We start from the raw sequence: 25,629 nt of genomic DNA on the forward strand, positions 1-25,629 counted from the left end.
CTGATTTTTTTTTTATTTTTTATGATTGATTTCATGTTTTGTAAAGCCTTTTCTCAGCCCTTAACTGACCTCATAAACTGATAATACCAGAGGGGTCAACGGTTACAATTGCTCATGACTCGATGAAATCTACCACTTATGTTATTTTCTCTCCAAACAAAAATTTATTGGTTGACCAGCAATAAAAGCATGGGTTTGCTGGTCTTTCTGTCAGTCTCCTGAGACTTTCTGTTAAGCGTTATAACAGATGAAGCAAAAATAAAATTGTACAAAGAGCACAAACAACTCCTGCAAAAGAGAATAACCCCTGTGAACCTAAAACACCTTGGGGATGGCGAAAAATGTTGCAGAGAAGCAATCATAAGAGGACTGGTTTAAAAATTCCATTAGCTCTTATTGTAGATCCGTGGACGTATCTCCCAGTGTGGGTGTACCAAATAGCCTTAGCTAAATGGAGATTAAGGCAATGCTGGAAAGACCCCTTGAAGCCCTTTAAGACTGGTGTGTAATTTTGGATTTAGCAGTGGTTGCGAGATAAAGGCTTTTCTTTCTGCCTAATTGATGGCTGTAATCCATGTGTTGTTTTAAAAACCTGTCTCACTGATGTGCGAACACAAACCCCTGTGGCTCTGTGCAGAAAGTGGTGATTTAGTGGGCCAAACTGAGGGTCTCCTACTGGTTGGAGGAAGACTTTTATATTTGGGGATCTGCTGTAATGGAAACCCTGCAATTTGGGTACTGTAAATGGGTCAGATGTTGTTTTTGTTTTTTATTTGCTTTTAAGAAGCACAAACCCTTTTCATCACATTACTGTTTAACCACAATATTAGGATATCCAGTCCTCTTTTAAAATTGCTTTACTTTTGAATTATATTTGACTTGATCTTTAAGTTACGCTCTCATATTCTCAGTCAGTTACCTTTAAACAATGCTAAAGTACATTTCCAGTAATAACAAGTCATCAGCAAGTGTACTATTATAACTGCAGCACAGCAACTAATGAAGAGTGAAGATGTCTAGAAGTGGATGGAGGCTTAATGAGAAGATCACATTCATCACCAAAGTTAGGAGGTGCTTGAACTCCTCAACGCTTTAGTACACTTTTCGGAAATCTACTGATGCACCTTTTGGTCTCAGTCAGAATAATATCCTTGGGTTGATCACTATCATGAATCACAAGTTCTGCTTAATCTCTACAAAGTATGTAATTAACCCTGCGCTGATTCATATCGCTCATTAAATTAACACAAATAGGACATTGAAAATAGAGCACACTGTCTTATTATCTCAGCTCAGCTGCTGGTGCCTAAATGTTAAAGTACCTCTCAAATCTCTGCTCTGACAGTTATTCATGGCTTTTAAAGACGTATGCACAATATCAAAGACATGCCTGTGTCCATTATTTAAAAGCCACGGTGGCGATGGTGTCACAATTTTCGGAATATAATGATATGATGCTTCCTGTACGGTAGTACTATACATTCAAACGAAATGTGAAAGGCTAAATTAAATGATAAAATGACAGGTCTTTGTCTGTGTGGGCGCACGCTGTTTCTTATATGGGAAATTCTAATGCTAATGCAAAAATTAATTACAGCCATGTTTGCCTTTGGATGAAATTTATGACCTATTGTTGAAAATGTGCTACAATGTGGGAGAGAGAGAATAAAACTTGATTAGCATAGAAATGACAAATGAAAGGTGGGGTGGGTGGAGAGTTGTGACTTTTGTTGGTAAATAGCTTGTTTTAGACTGAGAGGAGGCTTTAAATGGATATACTTGTATTTTAGAGAGGCAGCTGTGCAGGGGAAATGCATCAAGAACATGGTTTCATGAAACAAATTACTAAATAACTCTCAACTTTTAGTTATACACCCAAGTATACTGCCATATGGGTATATTCTCGCTTGCCACATCCCGATTTCATTTCATCAGCTATGGAAAAATACTACATAGTCGGGTCCACTTTGTCTTTGTGAGCCTTTGATTTACCAGAGATGTGCCTCAAAAATGCTTAGACTGCATCTGTTGATGCAGACTTGTCTGTAAAAAGGCAATTATTGAGTGAGGTTCAGCACATTTGATTTTTATTTAAGTGGGTGTCTGTGTGTGTTTGTCAGTGCTGATTCAAAATGCCTACATTTGAAGACAAGAAATGCTTTTAACTTACCAACACGGAGATGAATTAAATTGCTAAGCTGCTTTTCCCTTTTCATCAAAACGTACATAAACACATAAGAACGGGCACCCACAAATCTAAACCTACCATATTCGAGCTGCCGTGTGGTCCAGACTGCTTGAGGATGACAGACAGCTTCCTCAACCAACTGTCAACATCTCCCAGCGAAAGCCTCAGGAGATTCTAGGCATTTTCTAGTAAACCATTTCTCTTGCAGAGACCTGGTAACCCACTGCAGAAAAATAGAGCATAAACACCATTCTGATGTGGAGATGATGGTGTTAGCTAGGCCATGTCATCAGAAGTGAGAATAACTCCATCATAAGGCATCTCTACATTCAACACCAGAGAGAAACACGACAAAGGCTGACCTAAAAACACAGCATGGTGTCCTCTAAAGCTACAACACCATCAAAAAAGACGTACAAAAGTGAAGATCCTTTGTGTAATACTGCGCAAAAGTCTTGAGTCCCTACTCATTTCTTAATATTTTGTCAGGAACCCCAAACCATGACAGAAAATCCACCATGTTTTACAGATGTCTGTAGATGCTCACTCTTTTACCTCTCTCCTGACGTCCCACACATATCGACAACAGTTCGTACCAACAGTTTCAAATTTGGATTCATTAATCTATAAGACCTCTTGCCACTGATTTTCAGTCCAGTTCTTGTGTAATTTGGCATACCTCAGCCTTTGCTCCCTGTTTTCCTTCCTTAAAAACAGCTTCTTGACACATACCCGTGCATTGAGACTATTTCCGATGAGGCTTCAGTGAATAGTAGGTGGATCAACTTAAGGGAAAGATACATCTCTCGGGTACTTCATCAGCTTTTTGCTGGATTTCTTAAGAACATGACTTTCAGATACTGGTAATCTGCCGTAGACGTTTATTTATTTTGGCCTCGCATTTCTTCTTTTGTCCTCCACTCGTCCAGCTTCCTCAAAAAACACACTCCATGCAGTGCAGAGAGAGATATGCCAAGTTTTCAGCTAATAGCTGTTTGCGAGTCACTTTGTTGGTGCCAAAATAATATTTTATGCCTGTCAAACTGAGTTATCAGCTATTGAAAATGGAAGAAATTCTTAGTTTTTGCAGCAGACTGCTAGCAACAAAATACCTCAACATAAAGAAATGGGGGTGGAGGTGTGTAAAGAGCTTTGCACAGTACTCTACCTGTCCTACATGGCAGACAAATAGCATTCTGGACACTAGAAGACACATAAATACACAACCAGTATGAAAAGTCATCCATTTGCGGGTCATCAGTTCTTTATGAATGAGTGTCACATTCTCATGATTTAAACCCTGAACTGACAGCGGTCACTGAACCTGCCTTCCACTTCATAAGAGTCAACGACACATTCTTAAACAGTGCCACTAACAACAGTAGCTCAAGTGAAACCAACACAGTCTGACATTTTGCTGTCGGGATTACTTGTGATTGTTACGTTTACCCCTAACTGATGGACTCCATGCTCACTATATTACTTCTTCCTTTTTTCCATTACAGCTATCCTTTGCAGCGACAACTCCTGTTCTAGCAGACAAGAAAAAATACCCCAACTTCTTCCGCACTGTTCCGTCAGACAATGCCGTGAACCCAGCGGTGGTGAAGTTTCTCAACTACTACAACTGGAGCCGTGTGGGGACCCTCACACAGGACGTTCAGAGGTTCTCAGAGGTCAGTTCGTGCTGTTTTCATAAATATACTTTTCTTTTTTTTCCAACGCTGTTAATGCTCCATGTTTAGTATTGACCAAAAGTTCAAGCAGTTCACTAAAACAAATCCATCATCTATATCAAAGACTACAGTGGCACCACCTTGTCATTAATACTAAAACTAGGTGAAGTTCAGTGTATTTGATTGATAGTGAAAATACCCTTAACGGTTGGAATGAATACTTTTTCTTATTACATTTCTACTTATTGTGGATAAAATATACATTTACCAGGTGTGAGAGGAGTTAAAATCTCCCACTGGTCGAAGGATATGCACATAATTAATAACATGGCTTTGCATTATTGCCTTCAGCACTCTCAGTCCCAACAGGGATTCTTGTTTAGCAGGCATTTGTTCTTTTTTAAGTTTGCGCGATAACAGTGCTGTTTACCAGCGTTTATGTGTGCCGTCCTCCTATCGCCTCTCACTGGGAGACATGTTTTTATTTTCTGAAGGTAGAGGTTAAATCACAAAACAGTGACTATATTATCATTCAAGGAGATTTCCATCTTGGCTTATTCAGATGAGGAAGCCAGTAGAAATAACACTCTTATTACTACTTTAAAACAAATCACCACTCACATGTAGATGGATTAGATGGAAATTATTTAGGCTTTGTGCACTGTACAGCTGTCACTAATGAATGATTATTCTCCAGTCACATGAAAGGATGCACACTGGATTATTAGGGAATGTAAAGGTTAAAAAAAAGATGAACAAACATTTCCATCCACTGGTCAAGGAACAGATGAAGGCAGAACAAAACCAAAAAACATGACTTGTAGTTGAGGGCAATGTCCCAGTTTGTTGGCTCCACCTCCAGAAATCCGACACAGATTTTTCCACTTCTTTTGACCAAATGGAGGCGTCGTGTGCACCTCCTGTCTGTGCGTGTGATTGTGTTTTTCTCTAACTTACTAAAACGAATGAGTTGACATTCACATCCTGCTGCTCTCTCTAGCTCTCCATTTGAACATATATATCTGTAGTAGCTTCTGTGTATATAACTGAGACCAACCACACTTATATCCTTATTTTTAACACCCATGTCCCTTAGACTTCCGTTGTTGTAGTAGTAGTAGTAGTATTTATTTATTGTCATTGTCAAGAACAATGAAATTGCGTTTGGGGCTTCCATACAACCCAAAAAAAGAAGAAAATAATAAATACCCCTTAAAACCCAAGTGTACATATTTAACCCAGTGTGACTCCAATGCAATAAGACAATCCTTAGCAATAAAGACCTGAGAAACAGGTTGCAGTTCAAAAATAAATATAAATACAGTTTATTGCATGTATAAAGAGATAGTTCTTACTGAAGATAAACCAGCCCTCGACATCAAAGACGGTGACGCGCTGGGAAAATATTTCTAAAATATGTCCTGCATCGCCTCCAAAACTGAATTGCTGCTCCAGCTGGAAGCAAATTCTGAGAACTGCATGATATTTAGTTCCTATTATATTTACTACGTTCCATCTGTTCTTTTTGATGTTCCTCTCCCATTAAATACGCAGAATGCTGAATCCAGCCTACATTACTAGAGCTGGCAGAAGTAATGCATGGATAGATGAAGAACATTATCTGTGTTGACTCAGCACTTGTAGCTAACTCTCTTATGACAATGTTGGAGCTGAAATATATCTCAAAGCTGGAGGACGTATTTTGGAAGCTGTGGCAAGTTGGATTTCAGCTCAGGAACAGGAGGCGCACAATCGTTTGCACACCATGCAAAAATCCCTTCTATTATTAAAAGCAGCTAGCAGCTTTTTAATATAAGAGAAATGGGAGAAACAACATTCAAATTGATCCACACCATTAGCTAAAGATATTAAAAGCTTAAAATCATATTATACCAAAATGGATGCTAACTAGCGAGACAAACACATTCCTGTTTGTAGGAGGGTTGAACATTAGGAAACATATCGATTTATCACACGTTTGGAGAACTACACAAACTCATGGCACAAACATATCACGTCGGCAGCACAGGAACATTCTCCTAAAAGAGCCTTGTCAGAGGCATTGAAAGCATGAATTTGAGAAACATATTGTGAGCTCTTGCCTCCAGGCACTGGTTGAAAACAAAGTGCTCAGCGGCTAAAGGGTGGGTTGTGGAAGTGGGGGTGTGTATAAGAAGTCTCACTGCAAATCTCAGAGAGACCAAATCCCTTTATCGCTCCCCTCCTGAAAGCACCAAGGAGCTTAGGACGGGTGCAAGACAGACGGCACGATTCAATCAACCTGCCACGAGATTGGCCTCTAATCCCGATTTACAAATATGCAAGCATTGCTTCCGTACTTTATGATTCACACAATCCTCTGTCGAGTTCAGAGCTTACTGTTCTTTGGTTCATCGAGAAATTACTCCAGCTCGCTACCAGAAAAAGAAGAGATATAGAAGTAAATGTTATTTGAATAATGCAGGAAAACAGACATTAATAGTAAAAATGTCATTTTTACCTACTAATAACACTATTCCAGTTTTACATTTAATTCATAAACATTTTTATATGAATTTTATGAACTTCAAATAAATTATATGAAGTTCATATGTTATACTCTTAACCTTCACAACTGTTTTAGTGTCACTTGTCAGTTTAAACATTTCTTTCCTAGGATCTAAAAACACAGAAAGCCAGTGTCCTCCCACTTCTTGAATGTGAAAATATACAAATACACCAATACACAAATAGACAGAATCAGCACAAGAGTGGGCAGAGCTAGTCAGAAATATTTCTTGTGAAGATACTTTTTTTTAAAGATTTAATTAATTCTTCACATTTAACAAATATAATGAGAAATTCTAAGCACTGTCCTAAAGAAAAAAACACGTATTTTCCACTTTAAGAAAGTTTCATACCTTTGCAAGCTGATTTTGTGGTTTTTGAACAGATTTTTAATTTTTTTTTTAAATCTTAGCCCTTGCAAAGAAATATGCAAAAACACAATTTCTTTGTGATCTATTAAAGTTGGATTTAGATTCAAATTGATATTCCTAGAAGTATTCTACAGTACTGAATGTACCATAAATCATGCATGCGTGCACAGAGGCATTTGCATCTATGTAATGAGTATACTACTGACATTATTTTAATTTCCATCACCTCTACCCCAGCATTCATCACCCTGTGACATACTCCGTCCCCCTGCTGACCTACAGTGTGCTTTCCCTGGGAGACTGCTCACAAGGTTAATGTTATGTAACACTTGTTACAGATTCAGTCAGTGGCTTGCACATCACAGGCAGCAAACATACAGTATGGTGTCCCCTGAGAGTGTAACCTGTAAGAAAAAGCGTGCTCATCACTGTTATTTTTAGGCACCGGTGTAACACACACACAGACACACACACACACATGCATATCGACTTTATGGATGAACACTGACTTTCTACAATGGTTTGTGGCTCATTGTATTGAGAAATAAGAATAACAGAGTAACAAAGAATAACAGCTAATGTAAGTATTTGGGAATGAAGATGACAATCTACACTACACACACACACACACACACACACACACACACACACACACACACACAGTGCAATCAACATTATTGAGACAGCCAGACAAACAGGGCTCACTCAGGAACAGGAGCAGCAATCACCTGTCAGTCAGATGACAGACCTGACTGAGAGCAGGATTAAGACTCTGTCCTCTGTCTGCACCCCTCAGAGCTTAAACGTTTAAATAAACTATGACGACTGATAACTCTAGCATACGTTACCATCCTAGCATCCACTCTCACTCAGTTCCTGTTTCATTATGTTACATCCCATAAACAGTATTCCTAGAAATGTTGTTTCCAAAGCACAATTAGGGTTTGGGAATAGCAGTGGGGTTATCATTGATGATGACTCATGTCTCAGACGAATTACTGGTATAGCCTGTTTGTCCCACAACTGAATAGACAAGAGATACGCTTTTCTTTGCATCAAATGACTCAATGACTCAACATGTGATTTTGGTCCCGAACAGCTTGGCGTCATAGAGTGGAAAAGTAATTCCCAAGATAATCCCACGGGTCAGTGTTAAGAGTAGCTGGCTGTCAGGTGAAGCTTGGTGATGCTGGAACAGTGAACCAGCGAAGAATGACATCATACAAAGAAAATCAAAGCTGTTGTTGACGTTGCCAAACAAGGAGGCTTGACCGTTTCTGAAACACAGTGGTTCACCGTATGTTTTTAATCTTCAGCTGATTTAAATATATATTTCCCTTTGATGATAAATAATTATGTCATATGCCTACCAGAAAGCGTACAATGGATTTTCTCAACATCCTCATCTCCCACAGTCATTTTGATATAGTTTCTGTTCATATATATATGATGCACATATTAGTATTGTGTTAATGTAGAGATATTTCTGCAGTCTATTGATTACTAGATAGTGGAAAGGGAGTGGGATTAAATAAGTTTATGCTTCTTCCTGCTCCTTTTTGAACATGAAAGTTATTTGTAGTTGTGGTTGCTCGTTTTCCTTTTGTTTGTTTGTCTCTTTTTAATTCTATGTTGTTGTACTTTTTTAACATGTTCAAAATAAAGATTCAATCAATCAATGTGCTTTCTGAATTCTAGTATTTTACATGCACTGGGTGCACGTGACACTCTTTTTTTGTGTGCGTGGACCCATGCTCACAAGTGCAATAGGATTATTTCTCTTCTGCATTTGCTGTCGGGGATTCCCAGGCTGCCCCAAACAATGGTGGATGCTTTTGTTACGCAGGAAAGCTGCTCACTTTTCCCCCTCCTACTAGCTTTCAATCCATCTGTCCCCTCAGTCTCTCTCGCTCTGTCTAACCGAGTGAGTCCAGCAGAATACGGATGCATTTTTCCATCTCGGTGGAAGAAACACAAAATCAAACCAATAAAATCCTTTTGTGACAAGGGTTTTACTCCTGCAAGTCAATGGCTTTGTCTGTCAGCCTCTGTGCTCTTTGTGAGTGTATTTTGTAGTACAGCAGAAATTTTGTGCAACTCTCCATGTCTTGCGTGTGAGTGGTTGGTATATATTTTCCCAGAAACCCATTTGTGTTTGACCCACACACCTTTTACAAACAACAGGCTAACCAGCTGCTGTCCCTTTTCACACTGAAGTTCGTTTCCTTTTATCCTTTAGGATCAACACTCAACGCAACACAACACAACAGGACATTGTACCTCGTCCAGACCACCAAGCCAGTTGTTACTCAAGAGCAAAACTTGGTTGTATTGATTCACATCGGCCTCCCTGTTGTTTCAGCTCAGCGAGCAGTACATTGGAGAGAATGTTTGTACAGCAGTGAGTGATGTACAGAGTGATTTAGAGCTTCCTCCGGGGGTACCAGAGGAGAAGGCGATTATGAAAGCAGACATTTGGAGACATGAGGGAAATAAAGTTGAGGTTGTTCAGAGTTATTGATTTTTAGATGTCAGAAATCTTAGTTGATAGCACAAAACTGTTGTAATGACTAATTTTAAGCTGCAGTTGGCTAATTTTAACAGGAGTATCAATAGCAATAATACTGATAGTAGCTTTTACGGTTCAAATCCTGGCGCCACTTTGAACTAACGGGCTGATGATTGGCCGGTGCTTGGTATTTTGAGAAGAAATACCAATTTTTCACTAATTTTTCCACAGTTTTTATTTATTTATTTATGTCCCATCTACAGTTAGGTCCATAAATATTCGGAGAAATATACAATTTTTGTAATTGAGCCTGTCTCCTCCACCACACCATTCATATAATCAGTTTGTGATTGAAGTGCCGACTTTTCAGCTTTTAGTGAAAGTATTGCATTGTTTAGGAATTACAGCAATTTTTACACATAGTACCCCATTTTCAGAGGCTCAAGAGTACTTGCCAGACTTGGTCAGACAAAGTTTTCAGTATAAAAATTGTTTTTACTGTAATACTTTACTCCAGCCACCACCTGCTTTTTTCACTCTTGTATTTGAAAATCTGAAAAGCTGCTCTGTTGGGATGAGGCCAGGTGACTGACTGGGCCACATCCCTTTTTTTTTCTTTTCTTTTTTTTTTTGCAGTATGCTTTGAGGCATTATCAATTTATACTATGAAACACTATCTGCTCAGTTTTGCAGCATTTTGCTAAATCTGAGCTGGGTGTATAGCCCTGTATACTTCACAGTTCATCTTGCAAAAGAGCAAAGATTATAATTTTTATCCAAATACTCAACTGAATCTTTGAAACACTGCAGTACAGTCTCTAAGTATTATTATAAGTCAATTGAAGGTGACACTGTAAGGAGACTTTTGTATAGAAATGTGAATATACAACCACCATGTAGCTGAAGCAATTTAGAACACATAATTACAGGATGAACATATTAAAGCACAGTAAGAGGAAACACACAGGACTTCTGTTAGCTGTTATATGTTGTCACTGCCAACTCTCTGACGTGTCAACATGGCTCTTGGGTTGGGGTGGAGACACTGATGGCTGCGGGGCATGGCCCGTGGACATCAGTGAAATCCAGCATGAACACCACAGGACTTTATACCATATTTTGACTTTTTCGACGTAGGTACAACTGCATTCCATGTCAGAGCCATGGTGTTGTCGTGATGTCTCAGTGTGTTGCCTTACTGGAACAGAGCCATTATTAATGGTATTAGTCACACCTGTGGTTTTCCTGCTATGAGAAGTCAAAATGTCAGCTGTGAAAAAGGGCTTTTCTAAAATTGTGGATTAAAGGAGGGAAGCAAGAGGGCCGACTCGTAGCATGTGTGTATGTGATGGCCGAGAAAAAGTGAGAGGCGGTATGATAAAACACCTCAAGCTTGCCATCCCAGTGGGGTACCTGCTCCATTCTCCATCTTCTCAGATTGAATTACCCACCATTCTACTGGCTCAATACATCACAGCAGACATACAGCTGCTGCAGATACATCTACAGCACTGCACATTTGTCTACTTTTTGTCAAGCCCTGGATAACCAGCGAAGATTATTTGAAGTGTACATTTGTTCTTTTGTGTCTTATTTAGCGAAAAACAAACTCATATCGCTGTGACAAATGCACGCTCGGTATATTGCGAAAATTACAATTCCTCATTGAACGGGCTGAGGCAAATCAGGAGGATGACAGATCTGATGTATGTGTCCGCCATGCTAAAATGACAAGCTGCTTGTCTTTCTGTCTTTTCATTCACAGTTCATGGTAGAATATGCATGCACCATTTCAGAACATTAGATGGCCTGCATCCATCTCACTTTATTGCTTTATAATGCTGTGTACAGAATACTATATGTATATTGCGACATGATTTCATCTGCTTTAAGCCAGCAGAAATATATTCACACATTCAGTTTTTATTTGCATCTATCACAGCATTGAGCTAAATGATTGATTTTCTCTCTGTGATTTATGCATACATGATTTAATGAATCTAATGTTTAATATACTTTATAAAACTGCATTTCCTCCCTTTTTCCATATTTTTAATAGCTGCTCCGTCATAGTACCACAGTATTTGTTTCCTATAGGCTATGTGATTTAAGTTATTACACTGTTGTGAAGTTTATTGTGCAGTGTGTAAATGGTAACATTGTCTCAAATAAACTCTGGTAGGTTACTTAATAAAAGCACATTTGCACATTTGACTGCAATTGTCATGCTGGCTGATATTTTATGAGCATGTATAACTTATTGAACCTCTGACCACACTTACATTCTTCTACAGTAGACACAACTTTTTTACTACATCTTTCAGCATTGTCAGCTGTGCAAGCTGATAATATGAAGCTGCACTGATGTGCCCTCATATGATCTGAGATGCAGGCTTTTGACACTGAGCATGGCTAACAAGTCAGATGAGAAGGGTGCGTTTTCTGAGAAGAATTTTAAATTTCAACTCATCTGACCTCAGAACAGTTTTTTTGTACTTTGCCTCAGTCCATTTTAACTGCGCTTTGGCCCAGAGTAGATAGCAGTGTTTCTCTGGTTCTTGCTCACATGTAGCTTCTTCTTTGCACGGTAGACCTTTAACCTGCATTTGTGGATAGCAGGGTGAAGTGCGACAGACAAATGTTCTTGGAAGTCTTCCTGAGCCCATTCAGTGATTTGCAGGACAGACTCATGCCTGTTTTGCCTTGCCCCTCGTGCACAGGGTTTTCTACAGATTCTCAGGCTCTTTGGATGATATTATGTATGCTGAGGAACATAAAGTTGTTCCACAGTTTTTGCAGAATGGGGAACCTCTGCCCATCTTTACTTCTGAGAAACTCTGCCTCTCTAAGATGCCCTTTGAATATACCCAGTCATGTTTCTGACACATTGTCAAATAACCTAATTAGTCACAAAATGTTCCTCCAGCTGTTTCATTTTACTACCACTTACTTTTCCAGCTCTTTGTTGCCTCAGATTGCTGTCATCAGATTCAATTTTTTTTTTAATTATACATTTTCTCACTTTAATCATTTGATATGTTTGCTTTGTTCTACTGTGAATAAAATATGGGTTTATGACGTTTGGAAATCATTGGTTTTATTTAAATTTTACACAGTGTCCCAACTTTTTTGGAAATGTTTTTGTAATTTCTCAACAACATTTGTGTATTCTCTCTTTCTGTTTTGCAGGTGAGGAACGATCTCACAAATGAGCTGGAGAAAGCAAACATTGAGATTGCAGACACAGAGAGTTTCTCCAATGATCCCTGTGGCAATGTCAAAAAGCTGAAGGTAGGTGAAGCAACCTAGAAACTTAAGGAAATGATCCAAGACCAGTTCAACCTGTAGAATTCCCAGTTAAAACAAAATGACAAAATACCCATTAGGTTTTCATATTAGCTACTATTTTTCATACTGTGTAAAGTAAATTCTTTAGTATTTTATCAAGTGGATGTCTCCCTCTGTCTTGACAGTGGCCATTTAACCATATACATACAAACACATGCATACAAGGTTTTTTTGCATACAAATTTTGCAAGATTTAAAAAAAAAAGGATGCATAAAATCGATATTTAAATACTGTCTAGTGCATTTTTAGTAGAGAGTGGCACAGTAAGAGTAAAAAAAAATAGAAGTGAAGAGAGTGGAGGGGGAGTAACACTTTTTTCCCCCTACTGATATGTTGGTGGAATATATGACGTATACAAGATGGAGCAGGTTGAAAGAAACATGAGATGATGAGAGAGAAGAACGAAGAAGGAACAGGAAGATAAGCCGTCGTTCCTAAAATATATGTGTAAATCTGTGTCTTAAGCGCTGACATTTTAAGCTGACATCACCCTTCCTTGATCAACTCTAAATATGCAATCCACAGTGCTGAAATCTTTACGGAACAATTGGATCGGGTGGATGGTTAGGTGGATGGGGGGGGGTTCTTACACTCTAATGGGTCTTTTTCCCGCTCATCACACAACAGTGGTTTGCTGTCTCTCCAACAGCTACATAATATGATGGGGGAAGAGAGTGACACAGATTTTGTTGTCAAGGCTGGAATTTTGTTTCTTTGAAATATTCAAAAAGGAGACAGGCTTCGCTGCTGCTGGGCATTGTAACAGCCCTCTCAGTCGCTTTTTAAAAAAAAAATCTTTATCCCTCGTTCTCCGTCCCAAGTTCCCCGTTTATTGCTGGACAGGCTGACAAAAACAGCATCAGAAAACAAAGGCAGACACGCATACATAGCACTTCTAATTTTAGTAATCTTTAGTTTGAACACAAGCTAGGACCTCCAAGAGCTTTTTTATTTTTTGTGACAGAGAGCCAGTTTAGGCAGCTTGCATCCAATAGAAAGTCACATGAGAAAAAATGTCCTGAAATCTAAATGAAGACCAAAAAAATTTATTATTTATTATGCCTTAATTATTTATCGTACATTCAGAACTCTTCCCCCTCAAGTATGAGACACACCAAGGGATGGTTCATTTTTTGTTACACTTTACTTTTTTGTCTCACTGAGGTAGCAGGGTGTTTTTTGTCATTGTTTTTTTTTTGTTTGTTTGTTTGTTTTTGTGTCCCGTTTGGATCTTTAGCCATCAGAATTGTTGTCTTAAGGCCAAGAAAGATGCCAAGCGGATTTATTTTACCGAGTGGATCATCATGGCCTTGCCATATTGGTCCATTTGATTGACCTTTATTATAATTATGTATTTATTTTACAAACGGGACAGACATGACTGGGGGATAGGACGGGGAGAAAGTGTCACGGTTCTGGGTCAGTTTCTAACCAGTGTTTTGAGTTTTGATTGTTAGTTTATTTTTTGAATGATTGTTGTGGTTTTGATTACGATTATTATTATTATTGTTAGAGTTCCATGCTTCTGTTTATTTGGGGTTAAGATTTGTGCCCTCATGTTTTGTGTGGGTTTAGTTTCATGTGTCATTTTCTGTCTGTCTCTCTATGTCAAGTCTGCGTCTTAGTGTGTTGGTTTCTTGTTCCTGTTTTATTGTGAAGGTCTGCGTCTCTTGTGAGTGTGTTCAGTTTTACCTTTGTCTCGTCTTGTTGATTATTCCCAGCTGTGTCCACCACCTGTGTGTAATTCCCCTGTGGTTCTCTGTGTATTTAAGTCATGTCTTCCGTCATTGTAGTTGCTGGTCCGTCTGTGTTTCCACCCTGCTTCATCTGTGTGTTTCCCTGCAGTCAACCATCATCTGTTTCCGCCCGCTCTCATTCATGTCCAGGTTCGTGTTCTGTAGTTAGTTTGTTCCCAGTTTAGTTTAGTCATTGCTCCGTTCGCCGTTTGTCCATTTCCTTTTTGTGTTTAATAAACCACCCTCACACCCATACAAGTGCCTGCGTTTGGATCCTCCTTTATTTTCCACACGGCTCATCTCACTCGCCGTGACAGAAAGAATGAAAGAAAGAGAGGGAGAGAAAGAAAACCAGAGGGGAGAGGAGACGGTGAGAAAGTGGGGAAGAAAGAAAGAAAAACAAACAAAACACCTGGATCACCTGTATGGAGAAAAAAAACAGAAGAGAAAGCAAACAAAAAAAGAGCAACATAATAAAAAAACAGCACCATCACAATAATCTAGCTAGCAGTAGATAACAGTAGATACTAAACATTAAACAATATTGTGCAGCACGCAAGATAGAAAGGTGTAGTCCGCGTCTGTGAACACCCGTGTGTACACCTGTGTGCACACCTGTGTGGATCAGCATGCTTGTATTCCAAAGGTTTCTCCATGTAACGATCTGCTAGGAAGTGTGGGGAGGGGGGAACCGTGCCACCCTCCTGGGAAGAGCTGAGTAGAGCCCCAAACGAGAGGTCACCCAGCAGCTACAGAGCAGAGGCCAGAGGGGGTTGCAGTGGTGTGCCCGTGGACTCTGCCAGCAGCCAGCTGTGCCAGAGAGGGCCGAGCTTCAGGCCCAGAGGCCAGAAGCCGGAGGGCATCCCACCCCCCGGAAGGGGCCCAGCCGGGCCACTGATGTGAGCCGGTACATACATGAGCGCCCAGCCCCAGTCGACAAGGACCACCAACACACCAACGTCTGAGGGCATCAGCCACCGGCAGGGAGTGTGGTGAGGGGAGATAGGCCTCCGTACTTTAGAGGGCCTGAGATGTACCCAGAGAGGTTGAGTCTAAGACCCAACCTGACATATAGACACAGACGAACAGGCACACGCGGACACAAACATGCATTCCCACCCCATATACACAACCAAATACTCGGCACTCACCCAACGTGTAGACAGACACAAATAGACACTGCACAGACAGTCGCACTCCCCAAACATACTCTATATCCCAGGTCCAGGTAACCCCGCCCCCAGAGGGGCAAGCCGCACCTAGACCCAGGAGATGTAACCCTTCTCTCTGGGGTGGACGCAAGCGGACCACCTCCTTATCTGCAGTAACAGGGAGGCCCCGCATCCCAGACCCCAATCTGACGGCCAGCACCTCCTCCCAGCCCCCCAGCCCTGACGGCTAACAGAACCGGGGTGAGTGAAGACCCCAAACCTCCCAATGCTCGCTCATATGTAGTGTTGCTGTGTGCTGTTCTAAAGTGCATTTAATACACAGGAGAGCATGGTTCCTGCTTCCTCTCAGAGAGCAGCACGACTCCTCCTGAAAACCCTTAGTGTCTATGTGCATTTAAAGTTGAGGGTAGGGCACCAGCGCCAGAGGTGGGTTGGAGTACACTGACCATCCTCTGGATGCTGTAGAACGTGCCCACCCCCAAGGCCCTATATGTATGTGTTATGTGAGAGTGTGAGTAATGTGGATGTCTAGGTTGCAGAATAAAATTGAGGCACAGGCGGCCAGAAGGGGACAGAGGGGGAGTGCCTCCCCTGCACCCTGGTGACATACCTGGACCCCAAGCCCTGCGTGTGTGGGTGGGTGTTGTAGAGCGGGAATAGGGAGGCAGCTGAGGATGGAGAGGGAAGAAAGGGAGGGGCAAGTGGCACCTCCCTGGGGCCAGCTCCCCCGCTGACCCCAGTAGGCACCCCCACACTCTGGAACCCACCAGCGCAAGGGGGCCCAGGCCCATCCGGACCGGAGCCCGCAGCAGCAGCACCGCCCAGCCCCACAGAGCCCGGGGCAGCCCACCCGACTCCACCCCAGAGAAAACTGCACCCACCCCATCATCCAATCATCTCCCAAACTACACAAGACAATAGACACCCAGGTTGGGTTCATTCTCTGCCTCTCCTATATCTCTCCCCCACCTGCAGAGTGAGCTCCTGTAGAGAGGAGACCACCTACAAAGATATAACAGCCTCCCCACCAGTTAGAGAGCCCCCTAGTTGGGCCGATGCACCAGAGGTCCCCTGCACTGGGGCTGAGCCCCCCTGCACCCACCCGCCCACAGCTCCGGCGACATTGTCATTGTTTTAATGACATTTTTATTGATATTAACTTTGTCAGGTCGTAAAATGATTGTGATCTAAAACTCAGACATCTGGCATGGACTTAGTGGCTTTAAAACCAACAAACTCACAGCCAAACCTTGTATTCAAAATTCTGTTTAACCTAAAACTAACACGACGGCACCACTTCTCAACAATAAACTAGAAGCAACCTAATCTCAAACCTCTTTCACCTGTTTGCTCAGTGTTGTACAACTTATACTGTAATAATACAACTTGTGTAGCAAATATAAACTAACATTTGGCTCTATAGACACTGTGGATCAGCTCAAGATGAATGGTTCACACTGATAGTGTAATCATAAGTTTGCCTATTTTGTAAGGCCTCTTATTGATACTCATGAAACTGATGAAGCACCTCTGCTGGCCCACATCCCCAAATGGCACAGAGCTGCAAAAAGAATATCCTGCTGCAGAGATCAAACACTAGAACCTCTTCGCATTCCATTTTAAAGACTTTTATTTTGAAATCCTCACACTGATAATTGTTGTTCAGTTATTAGTGCCAAAACTTCAAACGATAGCCTTGTGTTCACCTTGAGTGAATTAGTGATCAGACACATCCCTGCAAGAGTTTATATTTCATCATATCTGCACACCACACATGCGCTGCACAGTAATCAAACAGATGGGGGTACGGTTTTAGTAATAGCAACAACACGTAGCCCAGTACACAAATCACATCTCCCACTAGCTCGTAAAAGACCATCATTAGTACAGTGTTTATATGTGTGTGCGGTGCCTAATAAGCCTTAAAAGTGCCTGATTGGGATTACGAGTTACAATATTACTCAAACAGACAAATGACTGCTGTAAAGTTACGAACAACCCTGTCACAGATAAAGCAGTCAAGGCTGCCCTTAACACTATACCCTGATTCAGAACTATTATGGTAACAGTTATATAAAAGCTTAAGCAATGAGGGTAATTTGGGGCTCTGTAGTGCCCCAGTCCATCTGCAGTGCAACACAACACCATACACTCACTCATGCCCTTGCCCACAACTACACAGCGTTTTCAGGCTAGAATTTATACTGAGGCTGTGGCCCACGGCCATAGTTGGAGTCATTTGGGTTAAGTGCCTTTTCTTCAGGGAAGAACAGTGTTATCGAGTAGCTGCCGGCACGTGTGTGTGTTTCTCTCTCTCTCTCTCTCGCACACACACACACACACACACACTCTATCTATCTATTTATCTTTCTATCTATCTTAGCCTTCTGATCTTGGAATGCATGACATATGGTAGCGACTGCCTGAGGGGTGACTTAATGAACTGTATTTGTGGGTTCCCAGGGCAATGGCAGTATAACACAGGTTGTGTGTGTGAAAATCTAGCTCGCGTTAGTCACATTCTACATTACACTTCAACCCAGACTATAAAACATGTTCATACATATTTCTTGAAAGGTACTAATATACAATTCTTTGCCATTTAGAGCTTCTATACCCAGCCTTTATTAGACGGATACATTTCAGAACTGCTTATGTGTTATAAGCAGTAGTAGCTACCCACATTTAGTGTTCAAGTATATTTTGCTAAGAAATGAGATCCTGTTATTACAAGGTAACTGTTACTAACACAGTTGTTCTTCCATTCAGTTTAATTTTCAGTAACAGAATTGATTCCTATCATTTGGGCCTGCATAAGTGTCAGGGTTCCTGGGTCGTTGACCCAGTGTTTTCTGTTTTGTCATGTTCAGTTTATTTTCACATCTGTGTTTTCTGTGCCAGCATACCGCCTGCGTATTGTGTTCCAGTTATTTCCATATATCATTAGTCAGACTAAGTTCAGCTGCGTACTCACCGGTTTCTAATCATTCATCACCCAGCGTGTATTTAAGTCCTCAGTTCCATCCGATCCTTGTCGTGTCATTGATGTACGTCTGATGTTAGTGTCGTCTGTATGTTCAGTTAGCCAGCCAGTCATTCATTCATTCATTCATTCATTCATTCATTCATTCATTCATTCAGCCAGCCAGCCAGCCAGCCAGCCATTTCCTCCCTCTGTACTGTTTGCTCACTCCTTCGGCAATAAACATCCACCTTCACCTACCTGCCTGTGAGTCCAGCGATTGGGTCCTCCTTCTCTCGTCCACGACACTACTCCTGACAGAATGACACGAACCCGCGTTGTGGACCCAGCGGACTCTGAACTTTTCGAGCGGCAGGAGGCAGCGCTCCTTCGCTGGACGGAGGGGCTTCGGGGAAAACAGCGGCTCTTCGCGGAGAGAGAGCACGTCTTCGAGGGGACTCGCCTGGCTCTGGGCGGGCCTCGGAGACGCCGCGTTCCCCCACCTGCTGCCTCACCTGCACCGGAGCATTCGCCGCGGAGAGCGGGCGTCACAGGCCAAGCTTCGGCTGCTCGCTCTCCCGCCGCTCCGCTCCTTGCTCGCCCGCCAGCCGTTTTACTCACTGGAACTTCACCCTCGCCATGGCACAGCGGCTCCGCCTACCACCTCGGCTCAATGGAGGCTCCCGCGCCAGAAGCTCGGTTGTGTACCCCACCCGCTTCCTCTTCCCGGAAAAAGCGGCGCACACGCCACCATAACAAGGACTATTTTCAGCTACTCCCGGTGGTGAATTCTAGTGACTGTTTTCCACCCTCCTCATTTGATTCTTCACCTCAAATAACTAATAGACTTATCTCTGATTCATGGGGGGTCTCCCTCCTAGACGAGGACGTAGACTGGGACAAATTTTTCTGCTCTGCTCCCCCAAAAACTGTTCAGTCAAAGACTGTAAATAGTGGTGGCAGGAGGACCAGAACAATCCCAGAGAAACCTGCCAGTATCACACACCCGGTCGTTATCTCCACTCCCGTCAGTCAGGCTACACCCACTCCAGTGCCAGCTCCCAGGAGGAGGGCAGCTGCGACCCAGTCTACCTCCACGCCCGCTCCTGTTTCTCGGGTGGGGGTGACTGGTGTCCAGCCACCTCCCGTGCCTGTCCCAGCGCCCAGGCTGAGGGCAGCCAGAACCCAGCCAGAACTCCCTAGCGGCTTGGAAGAGCTAACCGGTTCACCTGCTACCTCACCACTTCATCCACCTCCTGACCCAGCCTTTCACGCCCTCGCACTATCCCTAGTTAGATTAGCTGAACTGTCCCCTGCCCAGGCACCAGCCTTACTAGCCCAAGCTGTAGCCTTATCTCCGTCACTAGCTCAGTCTGTAGCTCAACCATTAGCCACACCAACCTCAGCTCCGTCGTCAGCCTCGCCTACCTCTGTTCATCCCTTAGCATCTCCACTCCAGTCAGTTCCCTCACCTGCTGTTCAGCTTCCACTCCAGTCCCCTGTAGTCCAGTCTCCTGCCCTTCAGTCCCCTGTAGTCCAGTCCGCTCCTGCCCTCCAGTCCCCTGTAGGGTAGTCCGCTCCTGCCCTCCAGTCAGTAGTCCAGTCCGCTCCTGCCCTCCAGTCAGTAGTCCAGTCGCCTCCTGTCCTCCAGTCAGTAGTCCAGTCGCCTCCTGTCCTCCAGTCAGTAGTCCAGTCACCCGTCCACCATCCTGTTCAGTTCCCGGACCTGCAGCCACAGCACCCAGAGCCAGCTGTGAGCTACCCTGCTTCTCAGCCAGGGGTTTCCGCACCCGCTGGCCCGGCCGCTTCCCTGCCAGAGGTCCCCGCACCTGCTGGTTCTGTCCTGTGTGTGCCAGGGGCTCCAGTGCCCACTGGTTCTGAGATCGTTTTCGCTGGAGGGCCCGAGGAGCCCGTCTAGCCTCATGCCTCGTCAGCTGGAGGGCCCGAGGAGCCCGTCCGGCAACCTTCCTCGTCAGCTGGAGGGCCCGAGAAGCCCGTCCAGCCTCATGCCTCGTCAGCTGGAGGGCCCGAGGAGCCCGTCCGGCAACCTTCCTCGTCAGCTGGAGGGCCCGAGGAGCCCGTCCAGCAACCTTCCTCGTCAGCTGGGGGTTCAGGAGAACCGCACCAGCCTCATGCCTCGTCAGCTGGAGGGCCCGAGGAGCCCGTTCAGCCACCCGTCTCCGCTGGAGGGTCCGAGGGGCCCGTTCAGCCTCCCGTCTCCGCTGGAGGGTCCGAGGGGCCCGTTCAGCCTCCCGTCTCCGCTGGAGGGTCCGAGGGGCCCGTTCAGCCTCCCATCTCCGCTGGAGGGTCCGAGGGGCCCGTCCAGCCTCCTGCCACGTCAGCTGGAGGGTCCGAGGAGCCCGTCCAGCCTCCTGCCACGTCAGCTGGAGGGCCCGAGGAGCCCGTCCAGCCACCACCTGCGGCTGCCTCGCTGTCACCTAGCTCTGCTTCTGCTTCGCCTGGTCCAGCTTCAGCCTGTGCCTCGCCTGGTCCAGCCTCTGCTTCTGCCTCGCCTGGTCCAGCCTCTGCTTCTGCTACGCAGTGTTGGGGAGTAACGGAATACATGTACCGCCGTTACGTATTTAAAATACAAAATATGAGTAACTGTATTCCGTTACAGTTACCGTTTAAACAGGTGGTATTCAGAATACAGTTACTTTGTTGAAATAAATGGATTACACTGCGGTACTTTCCTGTTTCATTTTGTCACGGGTCAGGACTGTTTGGGTTTTGTTTGACAGCTACGTTCTGTTGTTCCAGGCGGCAGCGTTACGGTTGCCATGGTTACAGGGCAACGCTCTCTCTCTCTCTCTGCGACTGTGTGTTTCCTGGGTGAGAGAGCGCCTTTTCGTTGTTGTTGTTGTTGTTGTGCTAAGCTAACAGGCAGAATGCTACAAGCATAGCTCTAAAGAATGTAGCATCATGGGCAGTGTAGTCCGTGTTGCAGGGAGAATGGACGCGAGGAGGGAGAAAAAGGGGAGTGGAAAGGTACGTGTTGTCATCGAGGAAAAACGGGAGCTGGAAGCATGTAAATATAATAATAACCACTTCAGCCAAGAAGAGTGCCTTACGAGCCCAGTTGTAAGTAAGCTATTAAGACTCGACTGTACACCGTGTTTGTGTTTTCCTCCGAAAACAATAAGTTCCGTTGGAGCAGCCTTTCAACACCTCTCTCTGTCTCTCCAAGAAAAGTTGACCCACACAACAAAGTAAAGCTATTTTTCGGCTACGAGCCGACAGGGACCCCGCCGTATTAGTCAGAGGTCCCTTTACTACAGTTCGGAGTCGCGGACCTTCAGTAATAGTAATAAATCACACAGCAATAGTACATTCACGTTGTTGTAAAAAGCATGATAATATATTAAGTAATCCAAAGTATTCAGAATATGTTACTGTCATTGAGTAACGTAACGGAATACGTTACAAAATACATTTTGGGGCATGTATTCTGTATTCTGTAATGAAATACATTTTAAAAGTAACCTTCCCAACACTGCTGCTACGCCTGGTCCAGCCTCAGACTCTGCCTCGGCCTCTGCTTCGCCTGGTCCGGCCTCAGACTCAGCCTCGGCTTCTGCTTCGCCTGGTCCGGCCTCAGACTCAGCTTCGGCCTCTGCTTCGCCTGGTCCGGCCTCGGATTCAGCCTCGGCCTCTGCTTCGCCTGGTCCGGCCTCAGACTCAGCTTCGGCTTCTGCTTTGCCTGGCCCTACAGCTGCTCCTCAGTCTCCGCCGGCTCCCGCGCCGCCTTCTGCAGCTGCTCCTTGGCCGCCTTCTCCTCGTCGCCGGTGTGGTCGACCACCGCACCGGCTCAGTGGCCGCCGCCGTCTTCCTCGCTGCCGCCCACCGGATCGACTTCAGCGTCTCTGCCGGCTGCGTGGCCGCCCACCTGAACTGTATGGGCTCAGCCACTGGCCGCGTGGCCGCCCACCTGAACTGTATGGGCTCAGCCACTGGCCGCATGGCCGCCCGCCTGAACTGGCTCTGTGTGGACTCCGTCCCTCCGTCCTGGGCCCCCTCCGCCCGCCCTGTTCTGGTTTTTTTTCTTTTGGCCGTCGGGTGCCGGCCTTTGGAGGGGGGGTACTGTCAGGGTTCCTGGGTCGTTGACCCAGTGTTTTCTGTTTTGTCATGTTCAGTTTATTTTCACATCTGTGTTTTCTGTGCCAGCATACCGCCTGCGTATTGTGTTCCAGTTATTTCCATATATCATTAGTCAGACTAAGTTCAGCTGCGTACTCACCGGTTTCTAATCATTCATCACCCAGCGTGTATTTAAGTCCTCAGTTCCATCCGATCCTTGTCGTGTCATTGATGTACGTCTGATGTTAGTGTCGTCTGTATGTTCAGTTAGCCAGCCAGTCCTTTGTTCATTCATTCATTCATTCATTCAGTCAGTCAGTCAGCCAGCCAGCCAGCCAGCCAGCCAGCCAGCCAGCCAGCCAGCCATTTCCTCCCTCTGTACTGTTTGCTCACTCCTTCGGCAATAAACATCCACCTTCACCTACCTGCCTGTGAGTCCAGCGATTGGGTCCTCCTTCTCTCGTCCACGACACTACTCCTGACAATAAGATTGCTTATAATGACAATTATGATAGTTTTGATCAATATTGATATCCCGATTATTTATGATTATTATCCATTGCCGTCCAAGCAGAACACTGCTTTCCCATCATTTCACATGATTTGTACGAATGTGAAATAAAATTGGTCCTCTTTCTTCACCTAAGCTCAGTGCAAACGTAGAAAACACATTTGAAAAAATACTTCATCTCTGCAGACAAATAAGGCGTTTTTTCACCTGGAATAAGTGAATATTCTAAAAGCAAAATATAGTTTTTCACTCTATTCCTTGCACCTGTGAATTTGTGGATCTTAACAAAACTTGTAGCGACCAATCTCTTTTCCCCGTTTTGCGTACAGTACAAAATAATCCAAAACAATTGAATGAAGGGAGAAGATCTTTTGTCCAGTAAGTGGAACATTTTCATGAAGCCCTCATTACTCATACAGGGAGTGCAGAATTATTAGGCAAGTTGTATTTTTGAGGAATAATTTTATTATTGAACAACAACCATGTTCTCAATGAACCCAAAAAACTCATTAATATCAAAGCTGAATGTTTTTGGAAGTAGTTTTTAGTTTGTTTTTAGTTTTAGCTATTTTAGGGGGATATCTGTGTGTGCAGGTGACTATTACTGTGCATAATTATTAGGCAACTTAACAAAAAACAAATATATACCCATTTCAATTATTTATTTTTACCAGTGAAACCAATATAACATCTCCACATTCACAAATATACATTTCTGACATTCAAAAACAAAACCAAAACAAATCAGCGACCAATATAGCCACCTTTCTTTGCAAGGACACTCAAAAGCCTGCCATCCATGGATTCTGTCAGTGTTTTGATCTGTTCACCATCAACATTGCGTGCAGCAGCAACCACAGCCTCCCAGACACTGTTCAGAGAGGTGTACTGTTTTCCCTCCTTGTAAATCTCACATTTGATGATGGACCACAGGTTCTCAATGGGGTTCAGATCAGGTGAACAAGGTGGCCATGTCATTAGTTTTTCTTCTTTTATACCCTTTCTTGCCAGCCACGCTGTGGAGTACTTGGACGCGTGTGATGGAGCATTGTCCTGCATGAAAATCATGTTTTTCTTGAAGGATGCAGACTTCGTCCTGTACCACTGCTTGAAGAAGGTGTCTTCCAGAAACTGGCAGTAAGACTGGGAGTTGAGCTTGACTCCATCCTCAACCCGAAAAGGCCCCACAAGCTCATCTTTGATGATACCAGCCCAAACCAGTACTCCACCTCCACCTTGCTGGCGTCTGAGTCGGACTGGAGCTCTCTGCCCTTTACCAATCCAGCCACGGGCCCATCCATCTGGCCCATCAAGACTCACTCTCATTTCATCAGTCCATAAAACCTTAGAAAAATCAGTCGTGAGATATTTCTTGGCCCAGTCTTGACGTTTCAGCTTGCGTGTCTTGTTCAGTGGTGGTCGTCTTTCAGCCTTACTTACCTTGGCCATGTCTCTGAGTATTGCACACCTTGTGCTTTTGGGCACTCCAGTGATGTTGCAGCTCTGAAATATGGCCAAACTGGTGGCAAGTGGCATCTTGGCAGCTGCACGCTTGACTTTTCTCAGTTCATGGGCAGTTATTTTGCGCCTTGGTTTTTCCACACGCTTCTTGCGACCCTGTTGACTATTTTGAATGAAACGCTTGATTGTTCGATTATCACGCTTCAGAAGCTTTGCAATTTTGAGACTGCTGCATCCCTCTGCAAGATATCTCACTATTTTTGACTTTTCTGAGCCTGTCAAGTCCTTCTTTTGACCCATTTTGCCAAAGGAAAGGACGTTGCCTAATAATTATGCACACCTGATATAGGGTGTTGATGTCATTAGACCACACCCCTTCTCATTACAGAGATGCACATCATCTAATATGCTTAATTGGTAGTAGGCTTTCGAGCCTATACAGCTTGGAGTAAGACAACATGCATGAAGAGGATGATGTGGACAAAATACTCATTTGCCTAATAATTCTGCACTCCTTGTAGTGTTTATTGGGTACCTGTCTTTGCCCAAATGAAAAACATTTGCGTTGGTGATTTCAGTGCGTCTTTGCAACCTGGATGAATGCACAGACTGCACAGGCTCGCTTGTGGAGTTCTTAGTTGATATTGGATGGTTCACATTAGCTTCCCTTGTTTTTCTTGGCCTTCATGCATTTATTATATCGCAGCTTTTGTTTGTATACCCAAACAAAGGATGATGATCAGCTTTAAGGGACAAACTCTTTGCTTTCTGCTGTGCCAGACATTGTTATTTGTTATATATCTTTTAACTTATTGTTACTCATCCAGACTAGTCCAGGAAACTTCAAGCTGCACGGTATAAAGGGAACACTTGATTTGCTATTGATGGAGCACACATGTCAAATATTGTGCCAAAATCATGAGATTAAAACTCAGTTAATTGTGTTTTTGTACAAGTTATATACACTGAGTTAACCTATATCAATATTATTTGGTTAGGTTTGGGACAATTTTATGTGTGTGTATTTTTAGTGGTGAGTTTAGTTTAGTTCTACTGTCTGTGGACACACA

The 25,629-nt window shown here is 43.6% G+C and overlaps 1 protein-coding gene across 1 annotated transcript in view; it reads left to right on the forward strand.

Moving 5' to 3' along the window:
* Positions 1–25,629, forward strand: part of gabbr2 (gamma-aminobutyric acid (GABA) B receptor, 2) — a 222,241-nt gene that overhangs the window by 104,236 nt on the left and 92,376 nt on the right. The window contains exons 3-4 of the mRNA XM_085346606.1: positions 3,694–3,864; positions 12,481–12,582. Coding sequence (XP_085202732.1) covers positions 3,694–3,864; positions 12,481–12,582 — 273 coding nt within the window. The remainder of the gene's footprint in view (positions 1–3,693; positions 3,865–12,480; positions 12,583–25,629) is intronic.

The sequence above is a fragment of the Diplotaxodon limnothrissa genome, linkage group LG22 (genome assembly GCF_057381915.1).
Source record: "Diplotaxodon limnothrissa isolate DT_005_m linkage group LG22, D_limnothrissa_male_GT1.1, whole genome shotgun sequence".
NCBI classification, from domain to species: domain Eukaryota; kingdom Metazoa; phylum Chordata; class Actinopteri; order Cichliformes; family Cichlidae; genus Diplotaxodon; species Diplotaxodon limnothrissa.